Here is a 27,906-nt window from a genome sequence, read left to right as displayed (position 1 = left end):
TTCGGAATGAATTAATAACCGCCACTCAATATCCTTACCCAAACTGAAAATCGGAACGGTAGTATTTTTAAAGATACGGGCTAGTATGATGATGAACTTTGGAAGTTGATGTGACCGCAGATTGACTATATTGACTGAACGTACTCAAATCACTTTCTTGATTGCTTTCTACATAAGATATATATCCACCAAAACAGCTCATATGGTCTAAAACGGAACAACTCAGCCTAGGGCCTCAACCTCAAAATGTTGCTTTAATCATTTTGTCGGCCTGAACTGGGGGAATAAACCACCTGTATTGATTCAACGTTAGTCAGTCAAATTCTTAACTTGGTACGGGGAATTGGGCCACCTACGTCAAATCCTCTTCTGTCTCCTCTTTACATTCCTCAACGATAAAACCGTTACCTAGCCAGGCAAATGTGAGATCTTCATCCTCACACAGGCTGGTCCACTCGAAATCCTCCCAGCGAGGGCGACTCAAAAGCTGGAAATAATGCAATCTCGACCCGGGATGAAGTGAGATCAAAGGACCGTCTGGTTTACCATTCTTGTATGTCGATGCGCAATTGGAACTCCAGGCACTTTTCTCCAACCAGGCCAAAGCTTGGCGTTGGTACGCACGAGGAATATGTGGCTTTGGCATAACAGCGCTGTAATTCTCCGTTTGAAGTTTGCGGACGAACTGAGCAATGTACTCTGTCACGCGCTCGAGGGAGCTGACCACGCTGCCATGTCCAAGGGGGCTAGCTGGACCAAGGTAGATGAAGTAGTTTGGCATATCAGCAGCGGTAACTGAGAGGTAGCACTCGGGGTTGTCGTCCCATTTCTCCTGCAAGTTGACATTATTGCGACCGATAATAGGGAAACGAGGTGAGAAAGACATGTTGAAGCCTGTAGCGCAGATTATCGTGTCAACATCTCTTTGCTGACCATTTGTTGCCAAAAGACCAGTCTCATTGAATGATTCGACGCCCCCCCAGATGATCTCAACTTTGGGTGAGCAGAGAGCCTCGAGATAACCGTTTCCGGGTGTTGTGCGCCGACAGCTGCAAGTGATTTTTTTGTTAGCTTCAGCACCCTGTAGAACAAAACAAAAATGATTTACTCACCCCACAGCAAACTCTGGAATCAAATTCTGACCGACTTCTGGCTTGGCAGAGAGCTTCTCAGTCATCTGAGAGATAGAGTATTCGAGGGCCTGTTTCTGCGCCTCTGAATCTTTGAGATAAAGACGGAAACGAGAATTCAACTCTGACTCAACCTCCTTCCGATACTGGAGATACTCATCAGGATGCTTGGCCCAATGCTCCTTTTGCTCTTCTGAAAAGAAAACATTCGCGCCATTCGGACCAGCAAACTTCTGAGCAAAGCTGGCCGTCACCCATGTCTTACTACGAATGTAAACATAAACCTTTTCCACATCTTCAAGAATATTAGGTAGAATTTGGACACCCGTACTGCCGTTGCCAATCAGAGCGACAGTTTTGCCTTTAAGCTGGGCATTTTTCGGCCAAGCAGCAGAATGGATCATTTCACCCTTGAAGGTTTCTCTACCCGGAACGCTGGGCCACTTCCAGTCATTGAAGCATCCTCCAGCGTTAATGAAAACGTCACATTCTTCAATGAAAGGCTCTCCAGATTCTCCGTCTTTGTTTACTCGGTTGCTGACCATCAGGTCTCTGCCGTCGGTTGCGACAATCTTCACTTGCCACTTTTGTTTTTCCTCAATCCACTTAGCGCCGATAATCTTGTGAGAGACCTTCACGTATTTTCGAAGATTGTGCTGATCGGCGACTGCTTCGATGTATGTGTGGATGTCCCTGCCGGTAGCATAGTAGCTTTTGAAGTAAGGACACGGAGCCCAAGAGTACTAGGATTTTATTAGCCGACCGAAGTATCAATCAAAATTCAGTTCCAATACCTGATAGTTATGCACAGGAATATCACAACTGTAATATAAATTTAGTCTCGTCCTATAGTGATGGTAGGGAAGTGACATACGCGCATCTTTGAACAAGTCAGTAAACATTCATTCATAGCTAATTTGGAGCAAACAAGACATACCCGGGATACCTATTCTCATACCAAGTTCCTCCAACTGAGGCATTCTTTTCGTATACCGTGAGATTCACGTTGGTCAGGTTGCCAAGTTCAACCTCTCTTGCGAACGCCAAGCCACTGAAGCCTGCACCAACGCAGATCACTTTCAATGCTCGAGGTGTACCCAATGGAAGCCGTGATATGGCATATGCAACATCGTTCACTCCCTTGTAAAATTCGGTTGCCTCCCCCTGTGAAACGTTGGGTGGCAGAATCTCTTCGTAGGATTTGAGAACATCTTCTTGGGCTTGTTTGGGCATGATGGAGCGTGATCTTGCTTCAAGGAAATGATAGATCGCAAAGTAAAACGATTTCAAATCTTTTTGTTTGCCTTGGAAGCTTAGACTAAATAACTAGTATAAATGCTGTTATCTGAAACAATATGAAGCCGTTGGATCTCTGGTTCCGGTATAAATTGCACAAGTTATACAGATGTTTAGTAATTAACGGTAACGGTGGCGCGGTACGGTAACCTTTCCGACTCACATTAACGCCCAAGGCAAAAAGCATTCCGCGGAATGAGTTCAGGAGAAAAAAAGGGGTACCTACCAGAAGTTGATTTCCGTTACCAGGAGTGATACAAGGCGAGAAGAATGGATAAAATGAAGTCAACTGGACAGAAGTCATTCTCAATATTTTTACCGTAGAACCTGGCTTTTTTTATTTTCATTTTTTTTTCGAGTCCGCCAATACGCGATAAAATTCATATACAATAAGAGGACCAAAATTGTCAAGCCCAGATGCGCAAAAATGTGCCATCCGTAATACCGACTAGTCCAACCGTGCGTGATCTAAGACAAAGCAATTTTTCTGACTCGACACGTGTATTTGTGACCTGTAATATCAGGCAGAAACATCGTTCATGGTGATACTTAGCGAAGACTATATGTAGCCATTCACATCAAAAAGAGCTGTGTTCTATATTCTTTCCAATGGAATTGATTCATTCATTGTACATAAGCTCTCTATTCTTGGACGAAATTGATTAGAACTCGTCACATGCAAGCGTATTATCACTCGCTCTTCTTGTCTTTCCTTCTCAGCCGCCCCTACTCGTTTCAACAGCGGAATGCAACGAAACCGGATCCTCTCTGACCTCAATCTGAAAGTTGCTAACTAATACATCACAAGTGACTCTCATACCGCAATGCCGCCAAATGTCCTGCATCGACCACAATCGATGACCCAGACACATAGCTGGCACCACAACCGCTCAAGAATATACAAACATCAGCAATTTCCTCGGGAATAGCAAGTCGCTGCCTTGTGTTGCCATCCACCGCCCAGCCACTCGATTTTCCAGGGATGGAAGTAGTCCGAGTCGCAACCATGGGCGTCTCGGTCATACCCGGACACACAGCGTTGATACGAATCTCGTCGCGGCCATGGTCAACCGCCGCAGACTTGGTGAGACCAATCACGGCATGCTTGGAAACATTATATGGCATCATGTTTTGCAAACCAGCAAAGCCAGTGATGGAGGCAATATTGATGATGCTTCCTCGCTGCGCTCGACGTGGGTTATCGATACCAGGAGTGCAAATCGGCGTTTGTTTCTGCATCGCCTGTATCTGTTCCTGCATGCAAATCATGATACCCTTTGTGTTTATCTCCAGGATTTTATCATACTCCTGGTGAGGGTACTGCGCGGTGGGGACTCGAGCGGTGGTTGTGATTCCGGCGACGTTAGCAGCTGTATTTCCAGTGTCAGTGTCAGTGCCGTGCCAACCTTGCATTAATTCGAAAAACGAACCATAATCTATGCTTCCAAAAGCTTTGACAGTCTGAGCAACCATATTCTTGACTGAATTGGCATCCGCGACGTTTGCTTCCAATGCTAGGGTCTTCGTGCTATACCCTTGGGCTTTGATCAACGAGATGGTTTCGTTGACTCCCTCGAGATTGACATCAGCTAAAGCGATAGCCCTGCACCCCGCATGAGCATAGGCAATACATATTTGACGCCCGATACCAGATCCTATTCATCACGATAAGCTGCCATTTGCAATATTTTTGTAGGAACTTTTTTACCAACCTGCGCCAGTGACCAGGGCCACTCCATCTAATATTTTCACTCCTTTAGACATAATGTCAAATTTTTTCCAAAATTCCAAGTTGCGACCTATCACCTAATGTATGGCTCCGTGGAGCTTCATATACAAGAGAATATGCATGCACGCGCTGACTACTCACACCGCCCAGGCTCCGACCGGAAGTTTGGAGTGATCTTCCGTGGAACAATTCCGTAGATATTGATTGCCCATTGAAATGCCCCAAGATCTCTAAATGACTTCTGAATTGGTTGGCATTCTAATTTCATTAAATGATGTGCAACCTTCCACCTTTCTGTGTCCAAATTTGTTCTTTGCCTGCATATCTTCGTATGCAAGACATGTGCGTTTTTTTTTGCAGCCTTCGCACCGCCAAAAAAATCCAATGAGCTTTTCTGTCGCCAACAAGATGAACTACTTGGGTGACTTGAAAATTTGAGTAACTTGTGTCTTTTGAATTGTAAATTCTAGCATGAACAGCAGCCCGATCGGCAAAAAAAGGCTCGTCGCAACTCGGGTCATGGATTTCATTGAACAGGATCGTCGAGGATATATGTGGAATCATCTGGGCCAAACGAAACTCAATGTATGCTCCCTTGACTCGTGACCACTAAAAAAACCAAAATGATGCCGTGGCGGAAGTGGGGTAATGCCGTAAAACATAACTTTCATTGTCTAGCGTGTACCGGAGTATCCGCCATAGCCAGGCTTCCCCGCACGAGTTATGTACTAGCGAAACCAGGGATCGACGCCTCCCCGGACTTCCATGCCTCGCGTTCTCCCGTTCTCACCCAATTCCTTCTCTTTCCGTATCACACACTTCTTCTGAAACTCGCAACCGCATGCTCATTTTACGATTTTTCTCTAGCTCAAGAGAAATAGAAACTACAAACCCTTTCATAAATTAAAACAACAAGTGTTATCCCCATGCCGAAGGAAGCAGGTCGCAAGGAAGGCTCTAAGCGTGACAAATATACCTCACAAGCATGGTAGGTGTCTTCTGTTTTCGTATATTTACAGCATTAATTCTTGAGGTATTTAGTTTGGAATGTCAACGCCGTAAAGTGAAGGTCAGTACCGTGCGTTCACATAATACTTTTTTTTCTTCTTTCACGATTTGAATAGTGTCACTAATGTACCCAAAGTGCTCCGGAGAGCCCAAATGCTCTAGTTGTCAAACCAGAGGAATTGATTGCCAATATGCGGGAGACATTCAACACGAAATGCCGGCCCAGAAGAAACGTATCAGGAATCAGTAAGTCCTTTTGAAGGGCTGTGTTTACAGCACCTCAAAAACCCCCCATTATCTTTTCAATCGCTGTTTTGCCTTTTGGCAATTTCAACTACATGCCCAGCGGGGTTTTTTGCGTTTATCTTCGAAATTGGATGCTAACACAATACAGACAATCTGCAGAACTATCTCCCAAACCGCAAGCGCGAAAACGAAGCAAAACCTCAGTTTCCTTGAAGGAGCAGCTTTCACAACTTCAGGATCAGGTGAAAGCACTCTCCGAAAAACGAAGCCTCCACGACACAGAAATTCCTGCCACCGTATCTTACGATGTAATGAGGATGGCGGACTCTGATCGATCCTCCAAGGATATTTCGCCATCTATGTGGGATACTTCAGAGAACGATGCTTTTGACAACCGCTCGGTTGGCAGTTTTGTCTCGTATCAAGATCTTCCGAGTCCTTTGAAGGAACCGGTGGAGCCGGATATGCTCGGCGTCACCACCCCCTCACTCAACAGCCTACCCATCGGGTCTCAGCTCAATGCGCTCAGAAGTATGCGCCGATCTAGCACTCTTAGCGAGCTTGAGGGTATCTCTCAATCTGCGCTAGCCACGGTCACTTTGCCAGAGCCGCAAGTCCTTTGGGAACTTGTCAGCGTGTTCTTCCAAGAATTTGAATCCTATTTTCCATGCCTGAACCAGACCATCATTTATGATCGATTGTCTATGGTTCTATCACTCCATAGATATGACGCAGAGAACCATCGAGTTGTGATAGGACCTGATAGTTGCAAGATCATCGCTCTCCTTTTGAATATGCTAGCGTATGCCGAGTCTCTCACCCGCCCTATTGAGTCCTGCAAGCCGCGACCGATCTCGCAAAGTTACTTGCAGGGGCTCAAATTGATGCAACACTTCAATCAACTCCACGATGCGGACCTTGAAACCGTCATTTACCACATTACTTCATCTGCCTTTCTCCTCGAAATGTCAATGCATCACATGTCTTTACAGAGCATCACACAGGGATTTCAAATTGCGCTCAAAATCGGACTCAATAACCAAGCCCTATGGCCCAGTGACGATTGTGAACTGGTTTCTCGCCAGGGACTTTGGTGGACACTTTATTTCCTTGACAAGCGCATTACCCAGAAATGTGGTATTACGTACTTTCTACGTGAGGATGAAAGTGCCGTTAACGACTTCAGCAAAGTCCACAGTGATATAGGCTCAAGCAAGTACGAAGTCCTGCAGAGCTTAATCTCATTTAGTCGCCTGTGGGCTCATATTTGGGATGGTTTCTTTTCACCCCAAGCTCCAAAGGCCGATGACTGGGAGGAGTCGCAGATGATGGATACCCGGATTGTTCTTTCCTATCGGCAAATACCTTCAAGTCTTCACTGGAAATCTTCTATGGTCGCAGAGTATATGTGCGTTGAAGGGGCAGCACATATTCGCCAGAGACTGATCGGATTCTTGGTATGAAGCATCTCTTGATACATAGTCTATCCCAAGTTAGCATGCTAACATAGCCATTAGCGATTCCAATCCCTCCGTCTGAGTATCCGTCATAAGGCTCTGACGTCTAAAGAGCATGACATCGAACGCCGTAAAACATCAGTTTCAATATGCGAAGCAATCATAGAAGCAATTCGAAGCTACATGATCACAACCACCTCTTTGAAGCCATCCGGGTACATTTTGACTACCGCATTAGTCGAGAGTCTATACCACCTCATTCCAGAAGAGTGCCACTCAACCCCCGTGGTTTCAAACGAGCTTCTGAAGGGAATGATTTACGGTGCTAGCCAACTTCTTCAGACACTATCCAAATCAGTCGCAACGGCATCCAAGGTATACCAATATTTACAGGATCTTCTGCCTTCCGACAATGCGTTTAAACCACCAGAAGAGTTCTCAGTATCTCCACCACGTGAAAATTCAGTCGATCAGAGTATGCCACTGGACTGTTCTGCCGATCTGGACATATTCTCTCAGACCTTTTGGAAAACCTTCATGGATCGGTCGGAACAAGATAGAAGCCCAGCAGTACAGACGCATTCAGAATCAAAGAGCCAGAGCTTTATGCCTGGCTCTATGATGATGGCTGAAAGCTTACCGACTGAAGGTCTACCTTTCAGACTGGACGAACTACAATTTCAATTTTTGATGGGCATGGACCCTGAAGAAATGGCGTTCGAGGCTCCACTTTCTCTAGATTGTTCCACAACTGACTTCAGAGGGGATCTTTTGTAACACATTTATTATTCTTGTATAATGATATCATAAGTTTATCAGTTTATCTTCTTTCTCCGGTTCATTTGTGTTTAATTCGATGGGTCTACTGGAACTGCGGTGAAGATGCATGGTAAGCTGTGGATATGATCGTCAATCGCATTAGTTACTGTTCATGATTTAGGCCCCAATAAAATGGTCAAACGCCCCAAATTATTCACTGACATCACATAACACGGAAACAGATGCAGACTTGTGGAGCAGGCTATTCCGCGGAGGTATTTATGTATCACGTGGATGAATTATACCGAGCGTTATGCATGGATACGTGAAAAATACTGGAATTCCCCAATAGTACCCACACCATAGCTCGGCGTAATGATGTATCCATACCTCGTAATAACGGGCTTGACAAGGTGCCTACCCCGCAAAAGAGAAAGCTTGAAGTGCCAAACTGCTGTGCAGGCTTTACTATGCATAAACTTTGATTGGAGTAGCATAAAAACGAAAACTTGAATATATTAGACGTCAATTGTTTACCCTCAACTTTTGCAGTCTTGCTATGCTGCTGACCCGACCGATCTAATTCTTTTGATCGGAAGAAGACTGGCTCAATTCCAAGATGCTTCTTCAATCTGCCTCAGAATTTGTTCAAGAACACCCCATCCCCGTTCTTGTCACTTCGGTATGTTTGTTGAATCTCAATAGATGGCTAGTCGACATCGGCTGTCTTTCTCCATGTTTCTCTTCTATTCCCAACATATAGCACCAACTTGACAACCACATTCCTTCCACTTCCCCTGAACAAAAAATAACCAATACAAGGTTAACGAGCACACTTGGCTAACATACACCGACTAGATTATACTTGCCTTCGCTTCGCATATATACTATGAAGTATTCATCAGCCCCCTCGCCAAATTTCCAGGCCCAACCTTCGCTGCCGCAACACGGATACCCCTACTCTACCACACATTCAAAGGCGACCTTAACAACTGGGTTAATGATCTCCACGTGAAATACGGTAATGTAGTCCGTGTCGCTCCAGACGAGCTAAGTTACACAAGCGGAGAAGCTTGGAAAGGGATCTACGGCCACGCCGCAGCTGGAAAGAAAGTTACAGAGAAGGACCCCCGATTTTATGGCCCATCGTTCAATGGATCCCCAGATATCATCCGCGCAGGTGGGCCTGATCACTCACGTTTCCGACGCAATTTCTCACATGCCTTCTCTGATCGCGCGCTCCGCGAACAACAGTCGCTGATCTGTCAATACGTGGATATGCTGGTCGAGAAGCTCGACGAGGAAATCAAAGATGATCCCAAGGCACACATTAATATGGTTCGCATGCTCAACCTGACGACCTTTGACATAATGGGTGATTTGACATTTGGTGCTTCCTTGGATCTGTTAGCTGGCACTGGAAACACGAACTGGGTTTCTGCTGTGTTTGTCAGTATGAAAACAAATGCTTTACGCAGAATGGCGCGCTACTGGCCTTGGACTGCGCCTATTGCCCAGAGACTCATTCCAAAGGCGTTGAAGCAGCAGAGTATCTCTCATTACCGGGCTTCCCAGGGTCGTGTTGATAAACGAATTGATGGCAGTCACACGATTCAGAAACCTGATATCTGGGGTATTGTGATGAACCAGAAGGAGGATCTGCGCCTAAGTCGGACGGAGATGTATGCCAACTCGCAGGTCTTTATGGTTGCGGGTACTGAGACTACAGCTACCGCACTGAGTGGGTTGCTTTACTACTTGTTGATGAACCCTGCCAAGATGGATATCATTGTAAAGGAGATTCGTGACACTTTTGAGAAGGATGCGGATATTGAGATGAGAGCTCTAGAGCATATGACTTATCTCAATGCGTGTATTGAGGAGGCTTTGCGCATCTACCCTCCAGTTCCTGTCGGTCTGCCTCGGATCACCCCTGACGAGGGTTTGCTCGTGTGTGGAGAACATATTCCGGGAAAGGTAATTGCGCACTTCAATCATTCGCGTATTCAGTGGATGACTGACATCATAATAATTATAGATCGCTCTTTCCGTTAACCAATGGGCTACATTCCACAACCCCGAAAACTTCAAGCGACCAGAGGAATTCATTCCTGAGCGTTGGATTGGTGATGAATTTGCCAGTGATAACAAAGCAGCTTTCCAACCATTCTCATTTGGCCCCCGCAACTGTCTTGGAAAAAAGTATGGTTCCCCTTAGATACCCGGTCGAAGTTCCCAGTGATTAACGATCGAATAGTCTGGCATACCACGAAATGCGTCTTATCCTTGCGAAGGTTTTGTATAACTTTGAACTTTCCCTTCTGCCCGAGTCCTTTGGTTGGGAAAAGCAGAAGACCTTTTTCTTGTGGGAAAAGAACGATTTGATGGTTCAGTTGAAGCGAAGGGGTTGAATAGGCAGAACAATACCAGGAGCGCGACAGATTGGGAGACTGTTCTGACTGATATTGAAAAGGGGAAATTGTGTTCAAGCCTGGTGGCCACTTCATATTATGGCCGATGGCTGCCACAAAGTCAGATGTTGGATTTTGAGTTTCAATTCAGGTTTTAGATATTTTCACTTCAGGCAATAGAGCTATTTGATTGATTGATTTTGTCCTACGTAGCGTGACCATGGTATGATTTGTTTAACGGTTCTAATTCGCAAGGTTAATGGAGATTTTTCACATTGCTCTAATGCTTTTTGATTAAGATTTCGAACTCTGTGGTGCCTCAGATTTTTACCCTTATAGAAAATTCATGTCATATTGATGCTCATCTACAGTCTCTATGTAACTTAAGGTCTTGGCAGCGGATGCCGCACTCATTTTCTGTTATGTTTCATAATCGCATGAATCTGGGAAGCGACATCAACAAAACACCAAGTGGTCGAGCGGAAACTCGACTATCTCATCTTCCTTGGTCTAGTGGTCATGATTTCCGCTTGTCATTAACACCGATAAGCGCGGGAGACCGGGGTTCGATTCCCCGAGGGAGAGTTTTCATGGGCTTGTGGTTTAGTGGTATAATACTCCCTTAGCATGGGAGTGGTCCGGGGTTCGATTCCCCGCGAGTCCATCCTTTTTTGCTTCTTACAATTTCTAATCGAAAATATCCATAGGACATTTATTTTTATTTTTATTCATTTGACAAAATGCATAAGTTTTACGCTGTACCACACGACTTGATTGGTTCCGTCCAACCAGCAAGGTTCCGTGCATAATTCCATTCCGAGCCAGCTCTTCCGTTGATATTTGTATTCCGGTGGCTGTGATCATCCAATCATATTCCTGTGGTTTTCCGTGAGACTCTTTAATGAGAACAAGGATTCTTTACTAAAGAAACTTAATAAAGATAGCAGCCGACATCTCATATGCTTGTACCTGAATCATCAATCCCTAAAGCCATTATGACATTGAACGTGCTCCCAATTCCAGTCGACGAAGCCACCCTGCAGGCTCGACATAAGACTTTGGACGCATTTGAAGCCCAACTCGCAGGAAGTATCCAGTGGCAAGAATGTGAATCACCAGCTGCTTACCGCAAAATGCGGCGAGAAGGCCTCAACGGTTTCAAAGCGCCTGCTCTCAACCCCAACGCAAGGACCGTGAATGTGCAAGGACGAGATGGATATCAAATTGAACTGAGAATCATCGCACCCAAGGAGAAACAGAGCAGGGGAGTCTGGCTACATTTTCATGCTGGTAAGCAGTCCTTTTGTCTCAAAACCCGATATCGAATATCGACTCATTTGGATAATTGTCAGGTGGCTTTGTGATTGGTAGCAATGCCTCGTACGATACGTATTTGACCACTTTGTCCGATCGCTTGGGTCTGACAATGGCCTCTGTTGAATATCGACTTGCACCCGAAGTCTCTTTCCCCAAGCCGCTCCACGATTGCGTTGACGCAGCTCTCTACGCGCTCAGCCCAGCAGGCGAGAAGGAACTGGGCGCACCACTGAAAGTTCTCGGTGGCGAGTCTGCAGGTGGATGGCTTGCAGTCTCGACAGGCCTCTCTCTCCGTCGAGACCATGGGGTCGACGTGCGATCAACTTTAGATGCAATTGTGGCTGGATACGGAATCTTCGACCTCACTTACACTCCATCTCTTCTTGAGCACACTCGAAATATCGTGCTGAGCAAGGAGGGTATGATGGACTTTTGTGAAGCAGGGTTTGGTCATATACCTATGGCGAACAGGAAGAATCCGCTCATCTCGCCTCTGTATGCGGATTTGAAGGATATGCCGGCTGCGCTGTTCTTGTCGGGAGATATTGAGCCGCTGCTTGATGACAGTGTTTTCATGGCGGCTAAGTGGCAACAAGCTGGCAATTCTACTGAGCTGACTGTGGTTAAGGGGGCCTGCCATGCTTTTACTATTATTCCGATGGGTGATGCGACCGATCAAGGGCTGGATATTATTGTCGATTTTGTGCAGCGGAAAGCTAGTAAATAATTTGAACTGCCCAGGTGCCTTCAGATAGCTCTTAGCAATATATTCTCCCCTTCCAGTATTCAGGGCCTATATAAGGCATGGTTTATTGTCTTTGGCTAGATGCAAGCTCAAGTGTCTACTTTCCCAGAAAATCTGTATAGCCACGCAAGATTGCCCAAGCTCCGTGCCAAGTTTCGTGCTGACTTCGTCGAGAAATAAATCGACAATGGAAGCGGAGACTGAAGAGTCTTTCTTGTGTCCCTTTTTATTGCTTATTTTCTACAAATTTCGATATGGAACTTGAATGAGAATGTAGGTTCAAAATCAAGATTTACTGCGGAATCAAAAAAGCTACGACTTGGAAAAAAAGATTTGAAACAATTCAAATGTAGGCACACTTTGTTAATTCGTCAATATTTACATTTTCTGTATGAATATAGCTACTGGAAGCCACCATCTGCATTGAGGACCTAATGCCAGCCAAAGTTAGTATTTGTTATCCCACGAGGCAGGAAAATGCATAAAACTTACACTTCCTGAGACGAAGCTAGATGATTCACTTAGCAAGAATAAGATGCAACTAGCGATTTCCTCTGGTTGAGCAAGTCGTTGAAGTGCACTCTTTGAGACCATTCTCTGGAAAACCACGTCGGCGTCACCAAGAGCAGTAGCAAGAGGTGTATCAACAACGCCACTATGTCCATTAGCGTTCATCTTTATCAAGAAGGAATTGGCCACTCACGGAGCTACTGCGTTAACCCGGACGTTTCTTGACCCAGCCTCCTGTGCAGCTGACTTGGTCAAGGAAATCACACCCCATTTAGCGGCCCCGTACGGAGCATTCCATGGAGATCCCCGCTGTCCAGCAATACTAGCGACGTTCACAATGCTACCATTGTCGCTAATATGCCTCAGCTCTGATGATAAGCTGTTCCGAATACCATTGAGATTGATCGCCATCATCAAATCCCATTCCTCGTCCTTGATAACATCCAATGCGTATCCTCTTCCTTTGAACCCCTGAGTTCCGATCCATCCAGCCAGATTGGCTGCACCGTCGATCTTTCCAAACTTCTCTTTCGTCGCTTTAACGGCGGCTTCAATTCCTGCAGAGTCGGTCACGTTGACTTTAAATCCAATGGCCTGACTGCCAATCTTTTCAATCTCGGTGATGACTTCTTGGGGGTCGTTCAGGTCCAGCAGGCCAAGCTTTGCACCTTGACGAGCGAGGGCGAGGGAGGTTGCACGACCTTGCCCAGAGGCAGCGCCCGTGATGAAGAAGACTTTGTCCTTGAGATCAGCGTAAGACATTGTAAGTTGAGGTGGGTTGTTTTCAGTTAAACAAAAAATTATTTGACGTTTTTGAGTACCAGATAAAGATGCTCACTTGACTTAAGTAGCCGGATGCTGTTCGACGACTCTTCCTCTCGGAAATCGACCATTCTACAAAATTACACAAGCACACAAAAGATGTGTAGTGAAACGTCGTTCCGTGTTCTGAAAATGACATTGTTGTGGTTTGTTCCCGCCTTCGGAACAGAAGGCGTTCCGTTAAGTTTTGTTTCCGTTCGACAGACTTCGCGATCTTGCATCCGCCATGCGACCAAAAAATTACAGCAAATGCTTGGTTCCGTTGTCAGGGGATTCTATTCACCTACAGTGGATCCAAAATTGCGGAACAGGTGAAGCCTTTCATCATAAAAATATCATACAAATATCAATTAAAGTATTTCTCAACTCTTCCCCCTCCGAATCATTGAAGCAGAGTACCACACACCACACACCGTTCATCATCCACTCAGCAAGTTGAGTATCCAAATATGACTCAATCTATCTCAGTTGACGGCGCTGGGGGAGAAGCGCCATGCAAGCCTATTGAGGCTACAGAAGCATACCGCAACAAATTCCCGGTCGCTTATGAACAGTCAAAGCTACCTTTCGATGCGCCTAGGAAAGTCAAAGTTATTCTTGCAGGTGCAGGCATTAGTGGAATTTCTTTTGCTCACGCCGTGGAAAGTGGGCAACTACCTAATGTGGAGCTCAAGATTCTTGAAAAGAATGCTGGACTGGGAGGCACCTGGCTCGAGAATCGCTACCCTGGATGTGCATGTGATATCCCTTCTCATAACTACTTGGTAGGCCCATTGAAGCTGCTTCATCCATTCCCGAGTACTGACATTTTGTAGTTTACATGGGCGCCAAACCCCAAATGGTCTTCATTCTATGTCACCGCGCCAGAGATTCTTCAATATCTCGAGAATGTAGTTGAGAAGTTCGATCTGAGGAAATATGTCACGGTATGCCGCAAGATTACCAGCGCCGTCTGGAGCGACGAGAAGCAGAAGTGGATCGTCACCAGCAAAAACACAGATGGTCGTCGCACTGTCATCTCGTCGCAGGGTATTTCCGAAGGTGAAGTCGGCGAAGACATCGTCGAGGAATGCGACGTCTTTATCAATGCCAGTGGATACCTCAACAACTGGAGATGGCCCAATGTTCCCGGTCGCGAAAACTACCAAGGCGTTCTCGCCCACAGCGCCAATTATGACCCCGACACTGACCTTCAGGGCAAGCGGGTCGCCGTCATCGGTAACGGAAGCAGTGGCATTCAAGTCACCGCAGCTGTGCAGAAAGTCGCCAGCCATGTCGGAGCGTATATCCGATCTCCAACCTATATCACGGCTAACCTAGGCTCGAGATTCATTGGCCAGGGTGTACCCAACATCACCTATGACGATGAACAGCAGAAGAAGTGGGTGGAGAATCCGGAAGAGTACCTTACTCTTCGAAAGGAAATTGAGAAGGAATTGAACTTCCGCTTCCCCTTATATATCAAAGAAAGCGAGTTCCAAACTATGGCGAAGGACTTGACAAGCAAGGGTATGCGGGCCAAACTCGAGAAGAAGCCCGAGGTTGCAGATCTTCTTATTCCTTCCTATGGTGTTGGGTGTCGGCGACCGACTCCTGGACCAGGTTATCTAGAAGCGCTCGCTTCCGACAAATGTGAAGTGGTTTGGGGTGAGATTGATTCTTTCACTAAGACTGGTTTGAGATCCCAGGACGGCAAAGAGCGCGACTTTGATGTGATCATCGCCGCAACAGGTTTTGACATGTCTTTCGTACCTCGCTGGCCAGTCATCGGGCGAAACGGTGTGAATCTCCAGACAGAATGGGAGAAAGATCCAGCTTGCTATCTTTCAGCAATCGCGCAAGATATGCCAAATTACTTCGTCTATATGGGACCCGGCAGCCCAGTTGGTCACGGCAGTATGATCACCTCCATCGAGCGAATCACCCTTTATGCGGTGGACATGATCAGAAAATTGCAACGAGAGAACTACACTTCGTTCCGTCTCAAGGATGGAAAAGCCAAAGCATACCAATTCCAGATGCTCTCATGGCTCGACAAGACGGTCTGGGGCGACCCATGCCAGAGCTCGTTCAAGAACGGTATGAAGGACGGTGCATTGCATGCCTTCCATCCTGGTTCGCGACTGCATTACTTCGAGCTGCTTAAGCGCCATCGGTATGAGGACTTTGAGTGGGAGTGTCGATGCCCTGAGCCGGGTTTGGATTTCGCTTGGCTCAATAATGGTTTCTTGTCGCATGAGCTGTCTGCGGATGAGGAGGCTGATCCTACGTATGTCTCCCAACGTCCCTTCCCCCTTGATGAAATGATAACTAACTAGGACTGTAGCTGGTACCTGAATCAAGACAATGCTACTTTGACCAAGTTTGTTGGTGAAAACAAGGTCTAAGGTCTGGTCTTTGCGGGGTAGATAGGATGAAATATATAAACCTGGGGAGGCTTGCTTTGGCGTTGCAACCGGATATGTTAGGTTCGACTATTGAAACTGTACAAATGATAAATTGCAAAAATTCAAAGTACTTTACACCTAAATGTACGGAATTCCGTTTAGATCACTCGATTAAGTAGCGTTCAGGTGTCTTTTCCGTTAAAAAAGTATGATTGAAGCTGAAAGATTAAAAATATCTTCAAAAAAAAATGACCAGACTGGGGCTCGATCCCAGGACCTTATCGGTGTTAACGATACGTGATAACCAACTACACCATCCGGCCAATTGATGAATGAGGTCTCGCATATTTAATTTGAGTATGAAGAGCAACAGAAGGAGAATATGCTAGCAAAAACAAATAGGCCGCTAAACCCTATTGCGTATTTCAGAGGGTACCAACGATACAGGATAACCAACTACACCATCTGGCCAGTTCATATGTGGGGCTCTCTGATTACCCCACAAGTGTGTGACCAAATTATGTAATAAAGGTATCAAGCCGTGAAACTACATCTTTTTGACCATAGGCATGTGACTATGATCGCCAACAGACTTTATCGCTAATAGGATGTCGAGCGGTAGAACATAATAGTTAGGTTATGGTTCGACTGCGCGCTTTGAGACACAGCATATCGAGACGCTTATTTCGCGTTGCTAACTGATCAAAGTGAGTATGGCTTTTTGGCATTTGATACGGACTCTCTATGCTCATTCTCATGTCTCAATTGCAATTGCATATTACGGACCCACTTAGTCCGCATCGCAATTTAAGAACAGAGGACCAACCGACTCCCAGGAGGGAGCTGCAGGATTAGATCACGTACGACCAGACTGGAACCCTCCGCTCGAGCACTGATGCCGATTCCACCAAAAAAAAAAAGACAAGACAATTACGAGAGCCATGTGAGTAGAGTGCTCGGAAATCAAGGGTGAGCGCTCAGCAGGGCAGAATGACCAGGGCGGCGTAATGAAAGGATATCCAATACCTAGGGTCTGGATCAAAGTGACTAAAGCTGAAGGATACCTCTTCTTGTATGATAGTTTGTACGAAACAAGTAGTGAAGTGCTAGTCAAACTCTAGCCCTGGAGGTTCCAAGCAACAATGTCTGATAGAACGCGAGGAACTGAATACAGGTGTGGCAATAAGCGCGTCCTTATACATTCCAATCCTTCCTATCCTGTTAATGGGACCACTATCCTACTGCTTATATGGGATAATATGTGAACCAGTCGTTTCCTGCGATCATTATACGCCCAGGCCGTTCAACATCATGCTTAATAGCTGCGGTAAGTGGGGGCGGACTGGGGAAAAGGCAGCTCCACAACTTTCTCCAACCTGCCCCGTTTTGGTCGCTAGTCTCTCGCAGACATCATCCCATATTGGGCCTGCATATGATCTATCTGATAAGAGTTTCCTTTGGACACCTTGATGCGACTCTTCAATGGAACAACTATTTGGCCAAACCCTCCTTAGGCGCCTCACGTGATATCGGGATTCCATTCCCGGCATTGCGTCACCACATCCCGCGTTGTAATGTTTGGGGCGGGAATCATGGCCGATTGGCGCATTCAGAAAACACTAATTCTTGCCAAGATTGACTAATTCCGTATTCGCGGGGTAGCGTCAAACCCCGGATTTTGGATCGTCGCTTGCCACCATTTCCCCAGTCTGCTGAGACGACTGATGCTGGAGGAGGTCCCTTTGCTCCTGCAAGACCGTTGTACAGAGTTGGCGAAGTATGACTCTCTCCGCTCCCTTGACCTGCTTAAAGATATCCCGCACGCTGTAGAAGGCGCCTTTTGAGAGCGATCAAAGAGATTAAGGTCACCATTTAAAGTTGGATGAGAAGACTATCCCAACATATGAAACCGGTAAACTTTATCTTGGTGGCTGGTAGGATTAAACGTAGATATTCTAGCCGGCGGACTCGGCACTGTTTTTCCGTGATAGGGCATTCCTGGGCAAAGGATTCACAATATGCCAAAATTTCTAGTATATGAATCCATGCCATCCTCGTCCATATCACCTTCCAACCCACTTTTCTTCCTCTACTAAACAATTATCTTGGCTTCTACTATATGATGTCGCACGTGGAGCTCGCCCCAGATGGTCAGGTACCAAAGGGGGACTTAGTGTCTCAAGACTGGGTTGCCCCAGTTGAACGACGCCACCTCATCGTATGTCCTCGACTCTAACTTGGTGTGAGCTGGGACTAATTCGGATTTTCAGGATGAGCACGTTATTCAAGCTGAAAATGAAGACAAGATGACACCTTACCTGTTCTTCTTGATCGCATCGGTCAGTTACGACGCGTAAAAGCCTTTGCGAACCGACTAACAAATCCTAGGCTGCCCTTGGTGGATTTCTATACGGTTACGACACTGGTGTTGTTGGTGTTGCACTTCCGTATGTTGGGACCGATTTTGGTCATGAACTCTCCTACCTTCAACAAGAAATTGCCACAGCCGCCACCACGGTCGGCTCCATCTTTGGGGCTGCCATCTTGGGTCTATTCGCCGACAGCTGGGGTCGGAAGCGCTGCTTACTGATCTCCGACCTATTCTTTACTGCCGGTGCTATCATCATTGCATCGAGCTTTTCTCTCGGCCAACTCATCGCTGGTCGTCTTGTCCTCGGCGTTGGAGTGGGTGGTGCCGCTGTCATCTGCCCGCTGTACATTACTGAGCTAGCGCCCACGGCGGTTCGGGGACGGTGTGTTGGGTCAAATGGCTTCTGCATCCCGTTCGGCCAGACAGTCGCGGTTGCCATTGGTGCTGGTATGCAGCACGTTCCGGGTAATTGGCGGATTCTTTTTGGTCTTGGCGTTGTGCCCTCCCTTTTGCAGCTCGGTCTCATGCATAAGCTACCGGAGTCGCCTCGTGTTCTTATTCTTCGTGGCCAAGACGAACAAGCTCGAGAGGTACTCCAGACAATTTACAGCTATGCCTCACCGGAGATTATCGAGTTGAAGTTACAGATCGTCAAAGATCACATTGCCGCCACCACAGCTCTACAGCGCTCGACTACCTTTTGGGAACGCACCAAGAAGCTATGGAATCACAAGCCATACCTCCGTTCAATCTTTACGGTCAGCTTCATCCAAGTTTTTGGTCAATTTACCGGATACAACACCCTTCTCTACTACGCAGGAACTCTATTCGGTCTCTTAGGTCTTTCTAACCCTGCTGTTGGAGGGTTGATTCCCTCGATTACCAACACTTTCTTCCTCCTGTGCGGCATGAGTATGGTGGACCGGATCGGTCGCCGTGGGCTGCTTATGAAATTCGGTCCCATCATGGTCGTTGGTCTCACTTGGTGCCTCATCGCTTTCTACTACATGTGCAAGTCGACAGGGGGCGTCCTAGTTGATGGCTACCCGTATTCCCAGACCGACGTTGGCCTAGTTATTGCCGGAATCGTCATCTTCGTCTCTGGCTTTGGATCCACGTATGCACACCTCTGTTGGTACCAGTCCGAGTACCTCGCTCTCGAGATTCGTGCAGCAGGTAGTGCTATCAGCACGACTGCAAGCTTTTCCGCAAATTTGGTAGTCGCCGTGTCCTTTCTCACCGAGTAAGTGCCTCCTCATTGCAGTGTGGGGAAACTTTGACTGACCAGATTACAGACTCGAAAATCTGACCCCCAGCGGCACATATGGTCTTTACCTTGGCTTCGTCATCATTGGTCTTGTCCTTGCCTATTTCTGCTATCCAGAAACTAGTAAGCAATGCCCATTATTCGAGACACGGTGTGATACTAATATAATTTTCTTAGAGGGTCTATCGGTCGACGAAGCTTTCACTCTCTTCGACGAGGGCTTCGGTGTGAAAAAATCGAAGGAGATGCGACGAGAGAAGCTCGAAATGCAAAACAACCACAACTCCGAGCACCCCCTTCATATTACTGTAACCGAGGGAGTTGTCAAAGGCGAAACCACTCATACGGAGAATGTTGACCCCATCAAATCAATTGATGGTAGTGAATAAGGATAACTGGATACATTTGCTTGGTGTTACTGGATGAAAGAAAATTGCAAACTACAATTATGTACACTCATCACGTTGTATGTGGTCTCTTGACTTGGAAATTTGTCAGACTAAAGTGCGTTCAATACACTTGCTATCCACTCGGCATGACCTTCTCTCCTCGCGGCTATATTTTGTGAAGAGGGCTATGAAATTTTGCTCATAAAGTGCAACTGGTAAAGAGTGTTGGAAAAAAACACATACTGATGGCCACGAGGGCGCTGGCTCCTGGATTGACCGGGGAAAGTCCGTACGATTTTCTTGAACTCAATTGATATCGGTCGTGGAAGTTAAAGGCATAGCACATTGGATTATTAGGAAAGAATGAGGAAATTACAAGAATTGAGGAAGAAATTTATTGAACTCTATTAACCTTAGTCCAGGGACTTATATTCACAATGCGCCAACTGATGACTTTCAGAACATGCATGCCCGCCCCTTTTCAACTTTCTCAAGGCATTTACAACTCTTCAAGTCGTTTCTGCAAAGTCTTCCATGACTCAATTCCCCTGGAGGCGGCGACCTCCGGCTTGCTGTCCTTACTTTTCATTCCTCGGTCAAAGATCTCCATGGAAATCCAGCCTTTGAATCCGATGTCAACAATCCAAGCCTTCACAATCTCGGTCATAGGTAGGTATGCACCGAGGTCATGCTCGTATGGGAATGGACGACCGTGCTTCGACCAACTGAACTGCGGGGCTTCACCCTCCACATACCACGGGTGATCTTTGGAGAAAGGAGGGTCAAAGCGTTCGGCGTCGGATAGCTGCATAAAGAATATTTTGTCCACGGGAACTTCGGCAGTAAAGCGATCCAGCGAGTCCTTGAGTGCCGCATCCGAGTCAGGGAACTTGCCGGAAGGCGCAAAAAGGTCACCCCACAATTTTGTACCGATGTGGAAGGTATCCAGACACAGTCCGAAGTTGGGTCGATTCACCGCATTCACGTATCGCAGGGCAGTCTCCCATGTGGAACAATGAGTTCCCCAAGACAGAAACTCATATGCGATCGAGACAACGGGTTCTTCGGCGGCTCCGATAGCAGCCAGTTGTTGGAGGTCCGAGATAATAACATTCTCGTCGCCATTCGCGTCTGGTTGGTAGTTGGAGGGAATCTGCAAATATGGCGCCCGAAGGATTCTGGCTATAGCAATCCACCGCTTAGCCTTTTCCAATCTATCGGCTAAAGGCGACCGGTCTCCTTCGTAGTTCTCAAAAGGAGCAAGAGCCAGGATCTCCAAATTGGCATTTTGACACAGATTTCTGACTTTGTCGGCTGCCTCCAACATGGAAAGCTTGTGTGACTCGGCATAAGTTTGCAAATCAGGGTACACAATCTCTATGCCTGCGTATCCAGCTTGGGCGGCCGCCGTAATCTTTCGGTCGAGTGAATGGGAGGGGTGTTGGCCCAAGGATAGGCCTGCGATGGCCAATTTGTTGGAAAGCATTGTAATTGAAGATGAATTGGGTAAGGAAATGGGTATAAGCAAAGGGAAAATTCCTTGGAGTCTTTCAAAATGCAAGAGGGAGCGATGTTACTCATTCAAGCAATACCGTCACGTGGGTCGGGTCCCAATTCCCGATCTTCACAAGGAAGATGGACCCCGATGATGCTGAAGTCACTCACAATGGAGACTATAGACTTACTCCGTAATGATTCTAGTATCCTCTTGCCTCATCCAGTGTAATCGCCGACACGATTTCTCCAGTCTGAACTGAAACGGGTTTCAATTCACAGCCGCCCCAAGCCCGATACATTTTGTCTACCGATCACACTTACTGACCACCAGGATGTTTTTACTTAATTGCAAGTTACACAATCTAATCAACCATATTTTTCTTGGCTATCGTTCGCACCAGTGATAGAAGAGTGAATTGAATCAATGAGCTATGGCGAATGCAACAAGCCAATGAAAAGACAGATAGATATCATCAGCCAGCCCATGTGACAGAGAATTTGTGGATCATTCTAGAGTCAGTGTGGGGTAGCTACCATTTCAGCAGACCCCGGAGTGATTCCGAAGAATCTGCGATCCCGCAAATTCGTATGCGGGGTAGCCATGCGCCTCCGGGGCTAGCTTAAAGTGTATTTCAAGTGGGGTCCCGGTGAAACTTCCAATTGGATGCACGTGCGGACATTCCGCCAATTGAAGGACCTCCGGGATTCAATCTCCGCAGATTCTGTACCACTGCCCAGGTGAGATGTGAACCAATTCAATAGCCCCGTTTACTGACACTTTGCACCCTACCACGCCAGCCTATACAGGGCATTCCTTGGGCGTGGAGATAAGCGGTATTTTAATAGATGCAAGAAGTTGTGGTGCGTTGCCCTTTCGGTCTGCTCCCATGATAAAATTTCATAAAACCACCTTCAAATGATTGTACTTTGGTTTCCCGATCAATGTATCATTGCAGATTGAATTAAGTATGTGCCATTGTAAAGCTATTAGCAGGGAACTGCTTCGGTCACCTTAATGTTCAAGGGCGAGTTAGATTTGTAGTTTTCTTAAAAAACCATTCACTGACTATCATTCTGTCTTATATGTTCTATAACGAGCATCGGAAAAATTTGTTTTGTAACACATTTATTCATTATTTTCGCAGGTAGCTAAAAGCCGATGGGAATTGTTGAACAGTCTTTTGCCAGTACGATAGACATGCTGCCTCATTTGGACACAATCTGTTTCAAAATGACGGAAAACAAAAACATTGAACTAATAGTAAGGCAAGTGATCCCCTATCTGTCCTGGTGCTCTTTTAAGCAGACACACTCAAAGATGATAACAGGTAGATTACCACCGAATGACCTTGGTGGGGAAGAACTCATCGATGAGCTCCAAATAGTAGGGCTAGTGCAAAAATTGTTAGAAAACATCGTTTTGAAAATTATTAGAGAGCCAACAGAATCTTACCTTCAACTTCTCGGGGTCTGGGACCTCGTCGCTCTTGCTGTAGAGATCGTACGGATTGAAGGCACGCACTGCTGCCAGCATCTTCTTGTCATGTTCATTCATCAACTCGTGGTATGCTTCTTCGCGGTGCCAGGGATAGAATGAGTGGTAGCGAATCATAGCAAGACCTTCAGCTGGAATAGTTGACTGGTCCTTGACGATGTGGTAAAGATATTCATCATGGCCCCAAGAGAGCATGACATTGTCTAGTCCACAGCCTGGGGAGTAGATGCCAAACTTGGTGCTGTAAATCGGGTTGTTGAAATCCTCGTTCTTCTTGAAAGACTCGGTGCCAAAGATAATCTTATCGTCAAAGGCACATCCAACAGGGAACGTATCACCAACAACGTCCCACTGTCCCTGTGCTCCGAAGAAGAAAAGAAGTTTACCCAGATCGTGGATGAGCCCGACAAGCTGCATCCATCTCGGCTTTCCCTCATTCCGGATCGCTTCGGCGGATTGAAGCAGATGAGTCATCTGGGACTCCTGGGTATCGGGGTCACACTCGTCAATAAAGGTATTGAGCTTCTCCATAGCTTCCCAAATGGTCATGTGGGCACGAGTCTTATTGTGAAAGTCATTTCGGGCTTTGAGGTTGTAGGCCACGGTTTGTAAGGTGTGTTGCTGAGCGTAAAAGTTCTTCACTTGGTCACAAGCATCGTTGAACTGGCGGAAGGTGCTTTTGTCTTTGGCTTGGTCAAATTCAGATTCATCGTAGAGGTCTTTTTTGGCGAGGTCTTTTTTGGCCTGGGGGCGTTCGACTTGAGAACATTGACCAAGTCGACGCTGTCGGATGTGGCCTCAATGTTTGTTGCAGTGGGCTGCAGAACGGCGGCTACCATGGTGAATCGATTGCTAGTGGGTTGACTCGTCAAGTGTTTTGGTAGGAGGGATTTGTTTATCAAAGGCTGCTATGAGTTGGGATGCGGGGAGGGGGGTTTAAATCTTTGATCGATAATCAACGTGATGTTGATTAGCCGGAGACAATTCTCCGGCTTGTCATCTGATGGAGTGACTATACTGTAAAGTAAAATCCAGTATAATCGGTTTGCCACTTCCGTCGGACTTAGGAAACCGACTGTTTTTTAACACTATAACCGACTCTAATGATGGAAAGTAGTTTCCGTATTCAGCTACATGTCATCCGAGTTCACTGGATTTTGAAGTTACTTGATCTGATCGAGGTAAAAGTTGAAAATGACGCCATTTGTCATTATCCAAGCATGTACACAAAGCGCGTTATTTCCATTCACTAGTTACTAAAGCAATCTGACAATTGGCTGAGCTACACAGGCTCCTTTGTAAGCTCTCCAGGGGTTCCTTCAACCAATACATTGGCCAGTATTCGAGAAGGGTAGTAGAAGAATAGTGACTTCATTATTAGGCATTTGTAAGTCATTTCAAACACCATGTCGACGTTGATGAATCAACCCTCATCCACATTTTCATACTCCCAGATTCAATATTCGCGAAAATCAATCTCATCTATCCTCCATGACTTGGATCTAGCAGGCCTTTCAAGTTTTTGCATCAAATATACAGTCAATTGCTTCTACTGAAGTGATCCTAATTCTAGTTGTCTTGGTCATCAGACATTCAATTTTAATGACAGTGATAAAACTAAACACGAATTTGAAGACTTGACTAGTTCTTGACGCTTCTTTCATCGAAAAAGATCTTGTCACCAGTGATCATACTCCGTTGCAATGCCTGCCCAATAGTGACTGCCTTGACCGAGCTTCGGAGGCTAATAGGCGGGGTAGTATTTTCCAAGCAACACTCCGTGAATTCATTTGCCTCGGTAACAAAGGCATCCCTGAAGCGCTCATAATAATGCTGTGGAAGTTGGCGCCTAGAACCAAGCGAATCATGGATCTCAACATGATTCTTCCTCGGCTGTGAATTGACTTTCACTGTGCCTCTCTCACAGATCATTTCAGAAATATCCTCCTGTCCCGCCGCCATCATACGAGAGCAGTACAGAGCAGCAATCTTTCCACCCTCAAATTCAACGGTTGCAAGTGCGTTATCTCGGTCGTTACTCGCCCGGAGGTCGGGGTGAACGGCAGTGACACCCACCGACTGTAAACTTATGATCTTGGTATCTTCTCCAAAGAACCACAACATGAGGTCAATGTCATGAATAGAGCAATCAACGAAGATTCCACCACTGGTCTTGGCATATTCCACAAAGAAACCGGTTGAGTCGTAAAGATCAGCTGTTTGGGAACGGAAGATGACCGGGAGGCCAAATTCGTTGTTGGCAATCCTTGCATGAGCTTCACGGTACGAAGCATCGAAACGGCGAGAAAAGCCACACATGACTTTTTGATTCGGATGAGTCTTTAGGGATTCCTCATAGGCATCAACAACGGATTGGGCCTGGTAAAGTATAACGTGTAAGTACGCTGCGAACAAACAGGGCGGCAGCTGACTGAGAAACTTACAATGTCAATGTCAATGCTGAGAGGCTTTTCGCAGAGGACGTGATAGCCCTTTTTGATGGCCTTGATCGATTGCTCTGCATGCACGGCAGTGATGCTAGCAACTACCACAGCATCCAAGTCGTCTTCAAGCATCTCGTCAAAGTCGCTATAGATCTTTACCCCCTCGAGGTTCTCTGCTCCCCATTTACGCTCCCCCTCATCTGGCGTACACGCAGCGACAACATGCGCACGGGCTGTCAATTCGTGAAAGTTTACGGCATGACGCTTGCCTGTTACTCTTGTTAGCAGACTATGCTGACAAGTGACTTTCTCGTAGCACAAGCGTACCCATACGGCCAAGGCCAGCGATTCCGACACGAAGCTTGGATCGAGAAGACATGTTGACAGGAAAAGATGATAGCAAAACGGAGGTAATGTTATCAGACACTAACCCCGGATTCCCGGCATTTAAATAGGAAAGCTAGCTCTTCCCGGTCTCGGGCAAATGAGAGCGAGGCTTGGCTTGGCTTTCGGAGCAACGTCCGTGCACACGTGCGTTCGGGGTTGGATTTCCGAGTACCAACCTCGGGGTCGGATTGATCGACAAGATACGAACGAACAAGAAGACTGTAGAATCGAGGCCAAAATTAAGGCATTCATTTTACGGTCGCGGGCGTCGTGAAAACTGAAAACATTCCATTGGGTGCAAGGCTGACCGTAATCTAAACGAGATCTACATTTTAGCCGTCGTGAGACACAAGGTGATTTTCGGTACATAGTAAACATGTTCAGAAAAACCATAAAGTATGAGAAAGTACGTCAATTGGAAAAAGTAGCACTTATAAATTCTAAATTCTATATAAGTATTTCCTGGTCTATCAAGGTCTATAGAACACTGTAAACATAGAAGGCTAGGTGAAAACACCACACACAAGTAGTCCGGCTGTCCAAAGGATATATCAAGCCTCGAGTCAGGTAATGCTGCAATTCACCAAGGCTGATATCTGTTGAAGTTTCCCTCACGCTAAAACTTCACAGTGCTCGGAATTTCCGTAGTCTTTGTCCAGGTGCACGCTCAATCCAACTCCTCGGTCCTTATGAGCTAGGGTTGTAGCTGCAGACCAACTCATGTCGCTACCACCTTCATATTTGATTTCAAAGAGACGGTCTACCTGTTCCAATGACAGATTGGCCGTCTCAATATACAGGAACCAGATGATGGGAATGAAACAAACGTTGAAAATGGCAAAAAGCATGTAGTACTTCCACTGGATGTTGTCGATGGCAGTAGGAGTGGCGACGACGATTACGTAGACAAAAAGCCAGTTGACAGTTGTCGCAAAGGATGTGCCGATGTTGCGCATTTTCTGAGAATTGATTTCCGCCGGGTACATGTAAGGGATTGAGAGGAGGGACGTGCCATAGAAGACGTAGTACATGAAAATGAATACGACAGCCAAAATCGACATGCCCTTATTGTCTTCTCCGCCATAGCGAAGACCAACAGCAACGAGGGCAAAACAGACACTGCTCCCAGTCACACCGATGAGCATCAGCTTTTTGCGACCTATACGGTCAATCAAAAAGACAGCCATGGAGCCCCAGAACATCAGCGACATGGAGTCGCATGCGGAGAGAATTAAAGCCATGCGGGTACTGAGGCCCACAGACCGAGTGAGGACGACTGGCAAATAATATGCAATCACATTTGTGCCTCCGACTTGCTGGAAGAATGCTGTGCCTGCACCCAGAAGCATGCGACGTAATGTCTGTTGCTTGCTGTTTCGAGTGAAAATTTCCTTTAGAGGCACTGACTGTTGGACCTCAGCTTCGTATTCGACAGTTGCCACCAAGTTCTGAATTTGATCAACCACATCTGGGTCGTCGTTTGGCTTGGCCATCAATCGGGCGAGAATATCCTGGGCCTCGCTGGCTCGCTGTTTCATAACTAACCAACGGGGGGATTCCGGCGAGACGAGAGTCAGTGCGATAGTGATCAACGCAAAGAAACATTGGAACGCGAGAGGAAACCTCCAGCTGACAGGAGACTCCGGAATAAAGGTGAAGCCATAGTTCATCCACTGCATTGTTGTCAGTATCTGTCTCAATCAAGATGTACGGAAGCGAGGTAATCACATTTGTGAGGACGATACCAAAGACATTCGTCACTAGCTGAGCCACTATGAGCTTTCCACGATCCTGAGGGCGCGCAGTCTCTGTCTGCCAGATAGGAATCGCAATGGTGTTCATGCCGTTCCCAACTCCTGCGATTACACGCCCTACGATCATCTGTGGCAGCGTGTATGAGGAGGTTTGTAAAACCGCACCAACAAGCAAAATACAGCAACCGATCAAGATCGAGCGACGACGGCCTAGCTTGTCTCCAGCAAACATCGAGATCAATGTGCCTATAATGCATCCTATGTCGTACGTGGCGACAATCTGACCTTGGATCGTAGCGCCGGGATATCCAAACGTGCGGAGGAAGGGGTCATTGTCGAGCAAGCCACCGAAGACTCCTTGGTCATATCCAAAGAGTAAGAAGCCGGCACCACATGCGGCTGTGATACGAAAATGAAGCGATTTGCCTTGGGCGTTTGAGGAAAACATGTCTATGTGAACTCAAATAGTAAAAGGGGAAATAATT

General features: G+C 46.5%; 12 protein-coding genes across 12 annotated transcripts; 5 read left to right on the top strand and 7 right to left on the bottom strand.

Annotated features, from left to right (window-relative positions):
* Nucleotides 1–241: 241 nt before the first annotated feature.
* On the bottom strand, nt 242–2,363 carry N7503_007671 (flavin-containing monooxygenase; the record flags this gene model as incomplete). Its single annotated transcript, XM_057067218.1, has 6 exons — nt 242–293; nt 357–1,049; nt 1,113–1,873; nt 1,925–1,952; nt 2,005–2,010; nt 2,068–2,363. The coding sequence occupies 6 exons, from the start codon at nt 2,361–2,363 to the stop codon at nt 242–244; spliced, it is 1,836 nt and encodes a 611-aa protein (XP_056920899.1).
* Nucleotides 2,364–3,227: 864 nt separating this feature from the next.
* N7503_007670 (SDR family NAD(P)-dependent oxidoreductase) lies at nt 3,228–4,190 on the bottom strand (the record flags this gene model as incomplete). The annotated part of the gene is made up of 3 exons (XM_057067217.1): nt 3,228–3,796; nt 3,857–4,081; nt 4,139–4,190. 3 exons carry the CDS (start codon nt 4,188–4,190, stop codon nt 3,228–3,230), a joined length of 846 nt encoding a protein of 281 aa, XP_056920898.1.
* A 1,187-nt stretch (nt 4,191–5,377) lies between these two features.
* On the top strand, nt 5,378–7,643 carry N7503_007669 (uncharacterized protein; the record flags this gene model as incomplete). The annotated part of the gene is made up of 3 exons (XM_057067216.1): nt 5,378–5,409; nt 5,558–6,866; nt 6,927–7,643. 3 exons carry the CDS (start codon nt 5,378–5,380, stop codon nt 7,641–7,643), a joined length of 2,058 nt encoding a protein of 685 aa, XP_056920897.1.
* Nucleotides 7,644–8,244: 601 nt separating this feature from the next.
* N7503_007668 (cytochrome P450) lies at nt 8,245–10,036 on the top strand (the record flags this gene model as incomplete). Its single annotated transcript, XM_057067215.1, has 4 exons — nt 8,245–8,307; nt 8,484–9,602; nt 9,664–9,827; nt 9,883–10,036. 4 exons carry the CDS (start codon nt 8,245–8,247, stop codon nt 10,034–10,036), a joined length of 1,500 nt encoding a protein of 499 aa, XP_056920896.1.
* A 995-nt stretch (nt 10,037–11,031) lies between these two features.
* Nucleotides 11,032–12,080, top strand: N7503_007667 (alpha/beta hydrolase; the record flags this gene model as incomplete). The annotated part of the gene is made up of 2 exons (XM_057067214.1): nt 11,032–11,326; nt 11,389–12,080. 2 exons carry the CDS (start codon nt 11,032–11,034, stop codon nt 12,078–12,080), a joined length of 987 nt encoding a protein of 328 aa, XP_056920895.1.
* Nucleotides 12,081–12,499: 419 nt separating this feature from the next.
* Nucleotides 12,500–13,370, bottom strand: N7503_007666 (SDR family NAD(P)-dependent oxidoreductase; the record flags this gene model as incomplete). Its single annotated transcript, XM_057067213.1, has 3 exons — nt 12,500–12,529; nt 12,591–12,753; nt 12,802–13,370. 3 exons carry the CDS (start codon nt 13,368–13,370, stop codon nt 12,500–12,502), a joined length of 762 nt encoding a protein of 253 aa, XP_056920894.1.
* A 509-nt stretch (nt 13,371–13,879) lies between these two features.
* N7503_007665 (flavin-containing monooxygenase) lies at nt 13,880–15,817 on the top strand (the record flags this gene model as incomplete). Its single annotated transcript, XM_057067212.1, has 3 exons — nt 13,880–14,194; nt 14,246–15,699; nt 15,757–15,817. 3 exons carry the CDS (start codon nt 13,880–13,882, stop codon nt 15,815–15,817), a joined length of 1,830 nt encoding a protein of 609 aa, XP_056920893.1.
* Nucleotides 15,818–17,939: 2,122 nt separating this feature from the next.
* N7503_007664 (uncharacterized protein) lies at nt 17,940–19,844 on the top strand (the record flags this gene model as incomplete). The annotated part of the gene is made up of 5 exons (XM_057067211.1): nt 17,940–18,035; nt 18,088–18,156; nt 18,206–19,431; nt 19,484–19,578; nt 19,633–19,844. The coding sequence occupies 5 exons, from the start codon at nt 17,940–17,942 to the stop codon at nt 19,842–19,844; spliced, it is 1,698 nt and encodes a 565-aa protein (XP_056920892.1).
* Nucleotides 19,845–20,343: 499 nt separating this feature from the next.
* N7503_007663 (sugar phosphate isomerase/epimerase family protein) lies at nt 20,344–21,330 on the bottom strand (the record flags this gene model as incomplete). The annotated part of the gene is made up of 1 exon (XM_057067210.1): nt 20,344–21,330. One exon carries the CDS (start codon nt 21,328–21,330, stop codon nt 20,344–20,346), a length of 987 nt encoding a protein of 328 aa, XP_056920891.1.
* Nucleotides 21,331–22,674: 1,344 nt separating this feature from the next.
* Nucleotides 22,675–23,675, bottom strand: N7503_007662 (inositol oxygenase; the record flags this gene model as incomplete). The annotated part of the gene is made up of 3 exons (XM_057067209.1): nt 22,675–22,731; nt 22,795–23,619; nt 23,673–23,675. 3 exons carry the CDS (start codon nt 23,673–23,675, stop codon nt 22,675–22,677), a joined length of 885 nt encoding a protein of 294 aa, XP_056920890.1.
* Nucleotides 23,676–24,477: 802 nt separating this feature from the next.
* On the bottom strand, nt 24,478–25,659 carry N7503_007661 (NAD(P)-binding protein; the record flags this gene model as incomplete). Its single annotated transcript, XM_057067208.1, has 3 exons — nt 24,478–25,215; nt 25,281–25,549; nt 25,608–25,659. 3 exons carry the CDS (start codon nt 25,657–25,659, stop codon nt 24,478–24,480), a joined length of 1,059 nt encoding a protein of 352 aa, XP_056920889.1.
* Nucleotides 25,660–26,278: 619 nt separating this feature from the next.
* N7503_007660 (sugar porter family MFS transporter) lies at nt 26,279–27,869 on the bottom strand (the record flags this gene model as incomplete). The annotated part of the gene is made up of 2 exons (XM_057067207.1): nt 26,279–27,340; nt 27,396–27,869. The coding sequence occupies 2 exons, from the start codon at nt 27,867–27,869 to the stop codon at nt 26,279–26,281; spliced, it is 1,536 nt and encodes a 511-aa protein (XP_056920888.1).
* Between the last annotated feature and the right edge of the window lie 37 nt (nt 27,870–27,906).

The sequence above is a fragment of the Penicillium pulvis genome, assembly GCF_028828015.1.
Source record: "Penicillium pulvis strain IBT 33274 chromosome Unknown contig_5_segment0_segment0, whole genome shotgun sequence".
Classification (NCBI taxonomy): domain Eukaryota; kingdom Fungi; phylum Ascomycota; class Eurotiomycetes; order Eurotiales; family Aspergillaceae; genus Penicillium; species Penicillium pulvis.
This window is presented reverse-complemented; position numbering and strand designations above follow the sequence as displayed.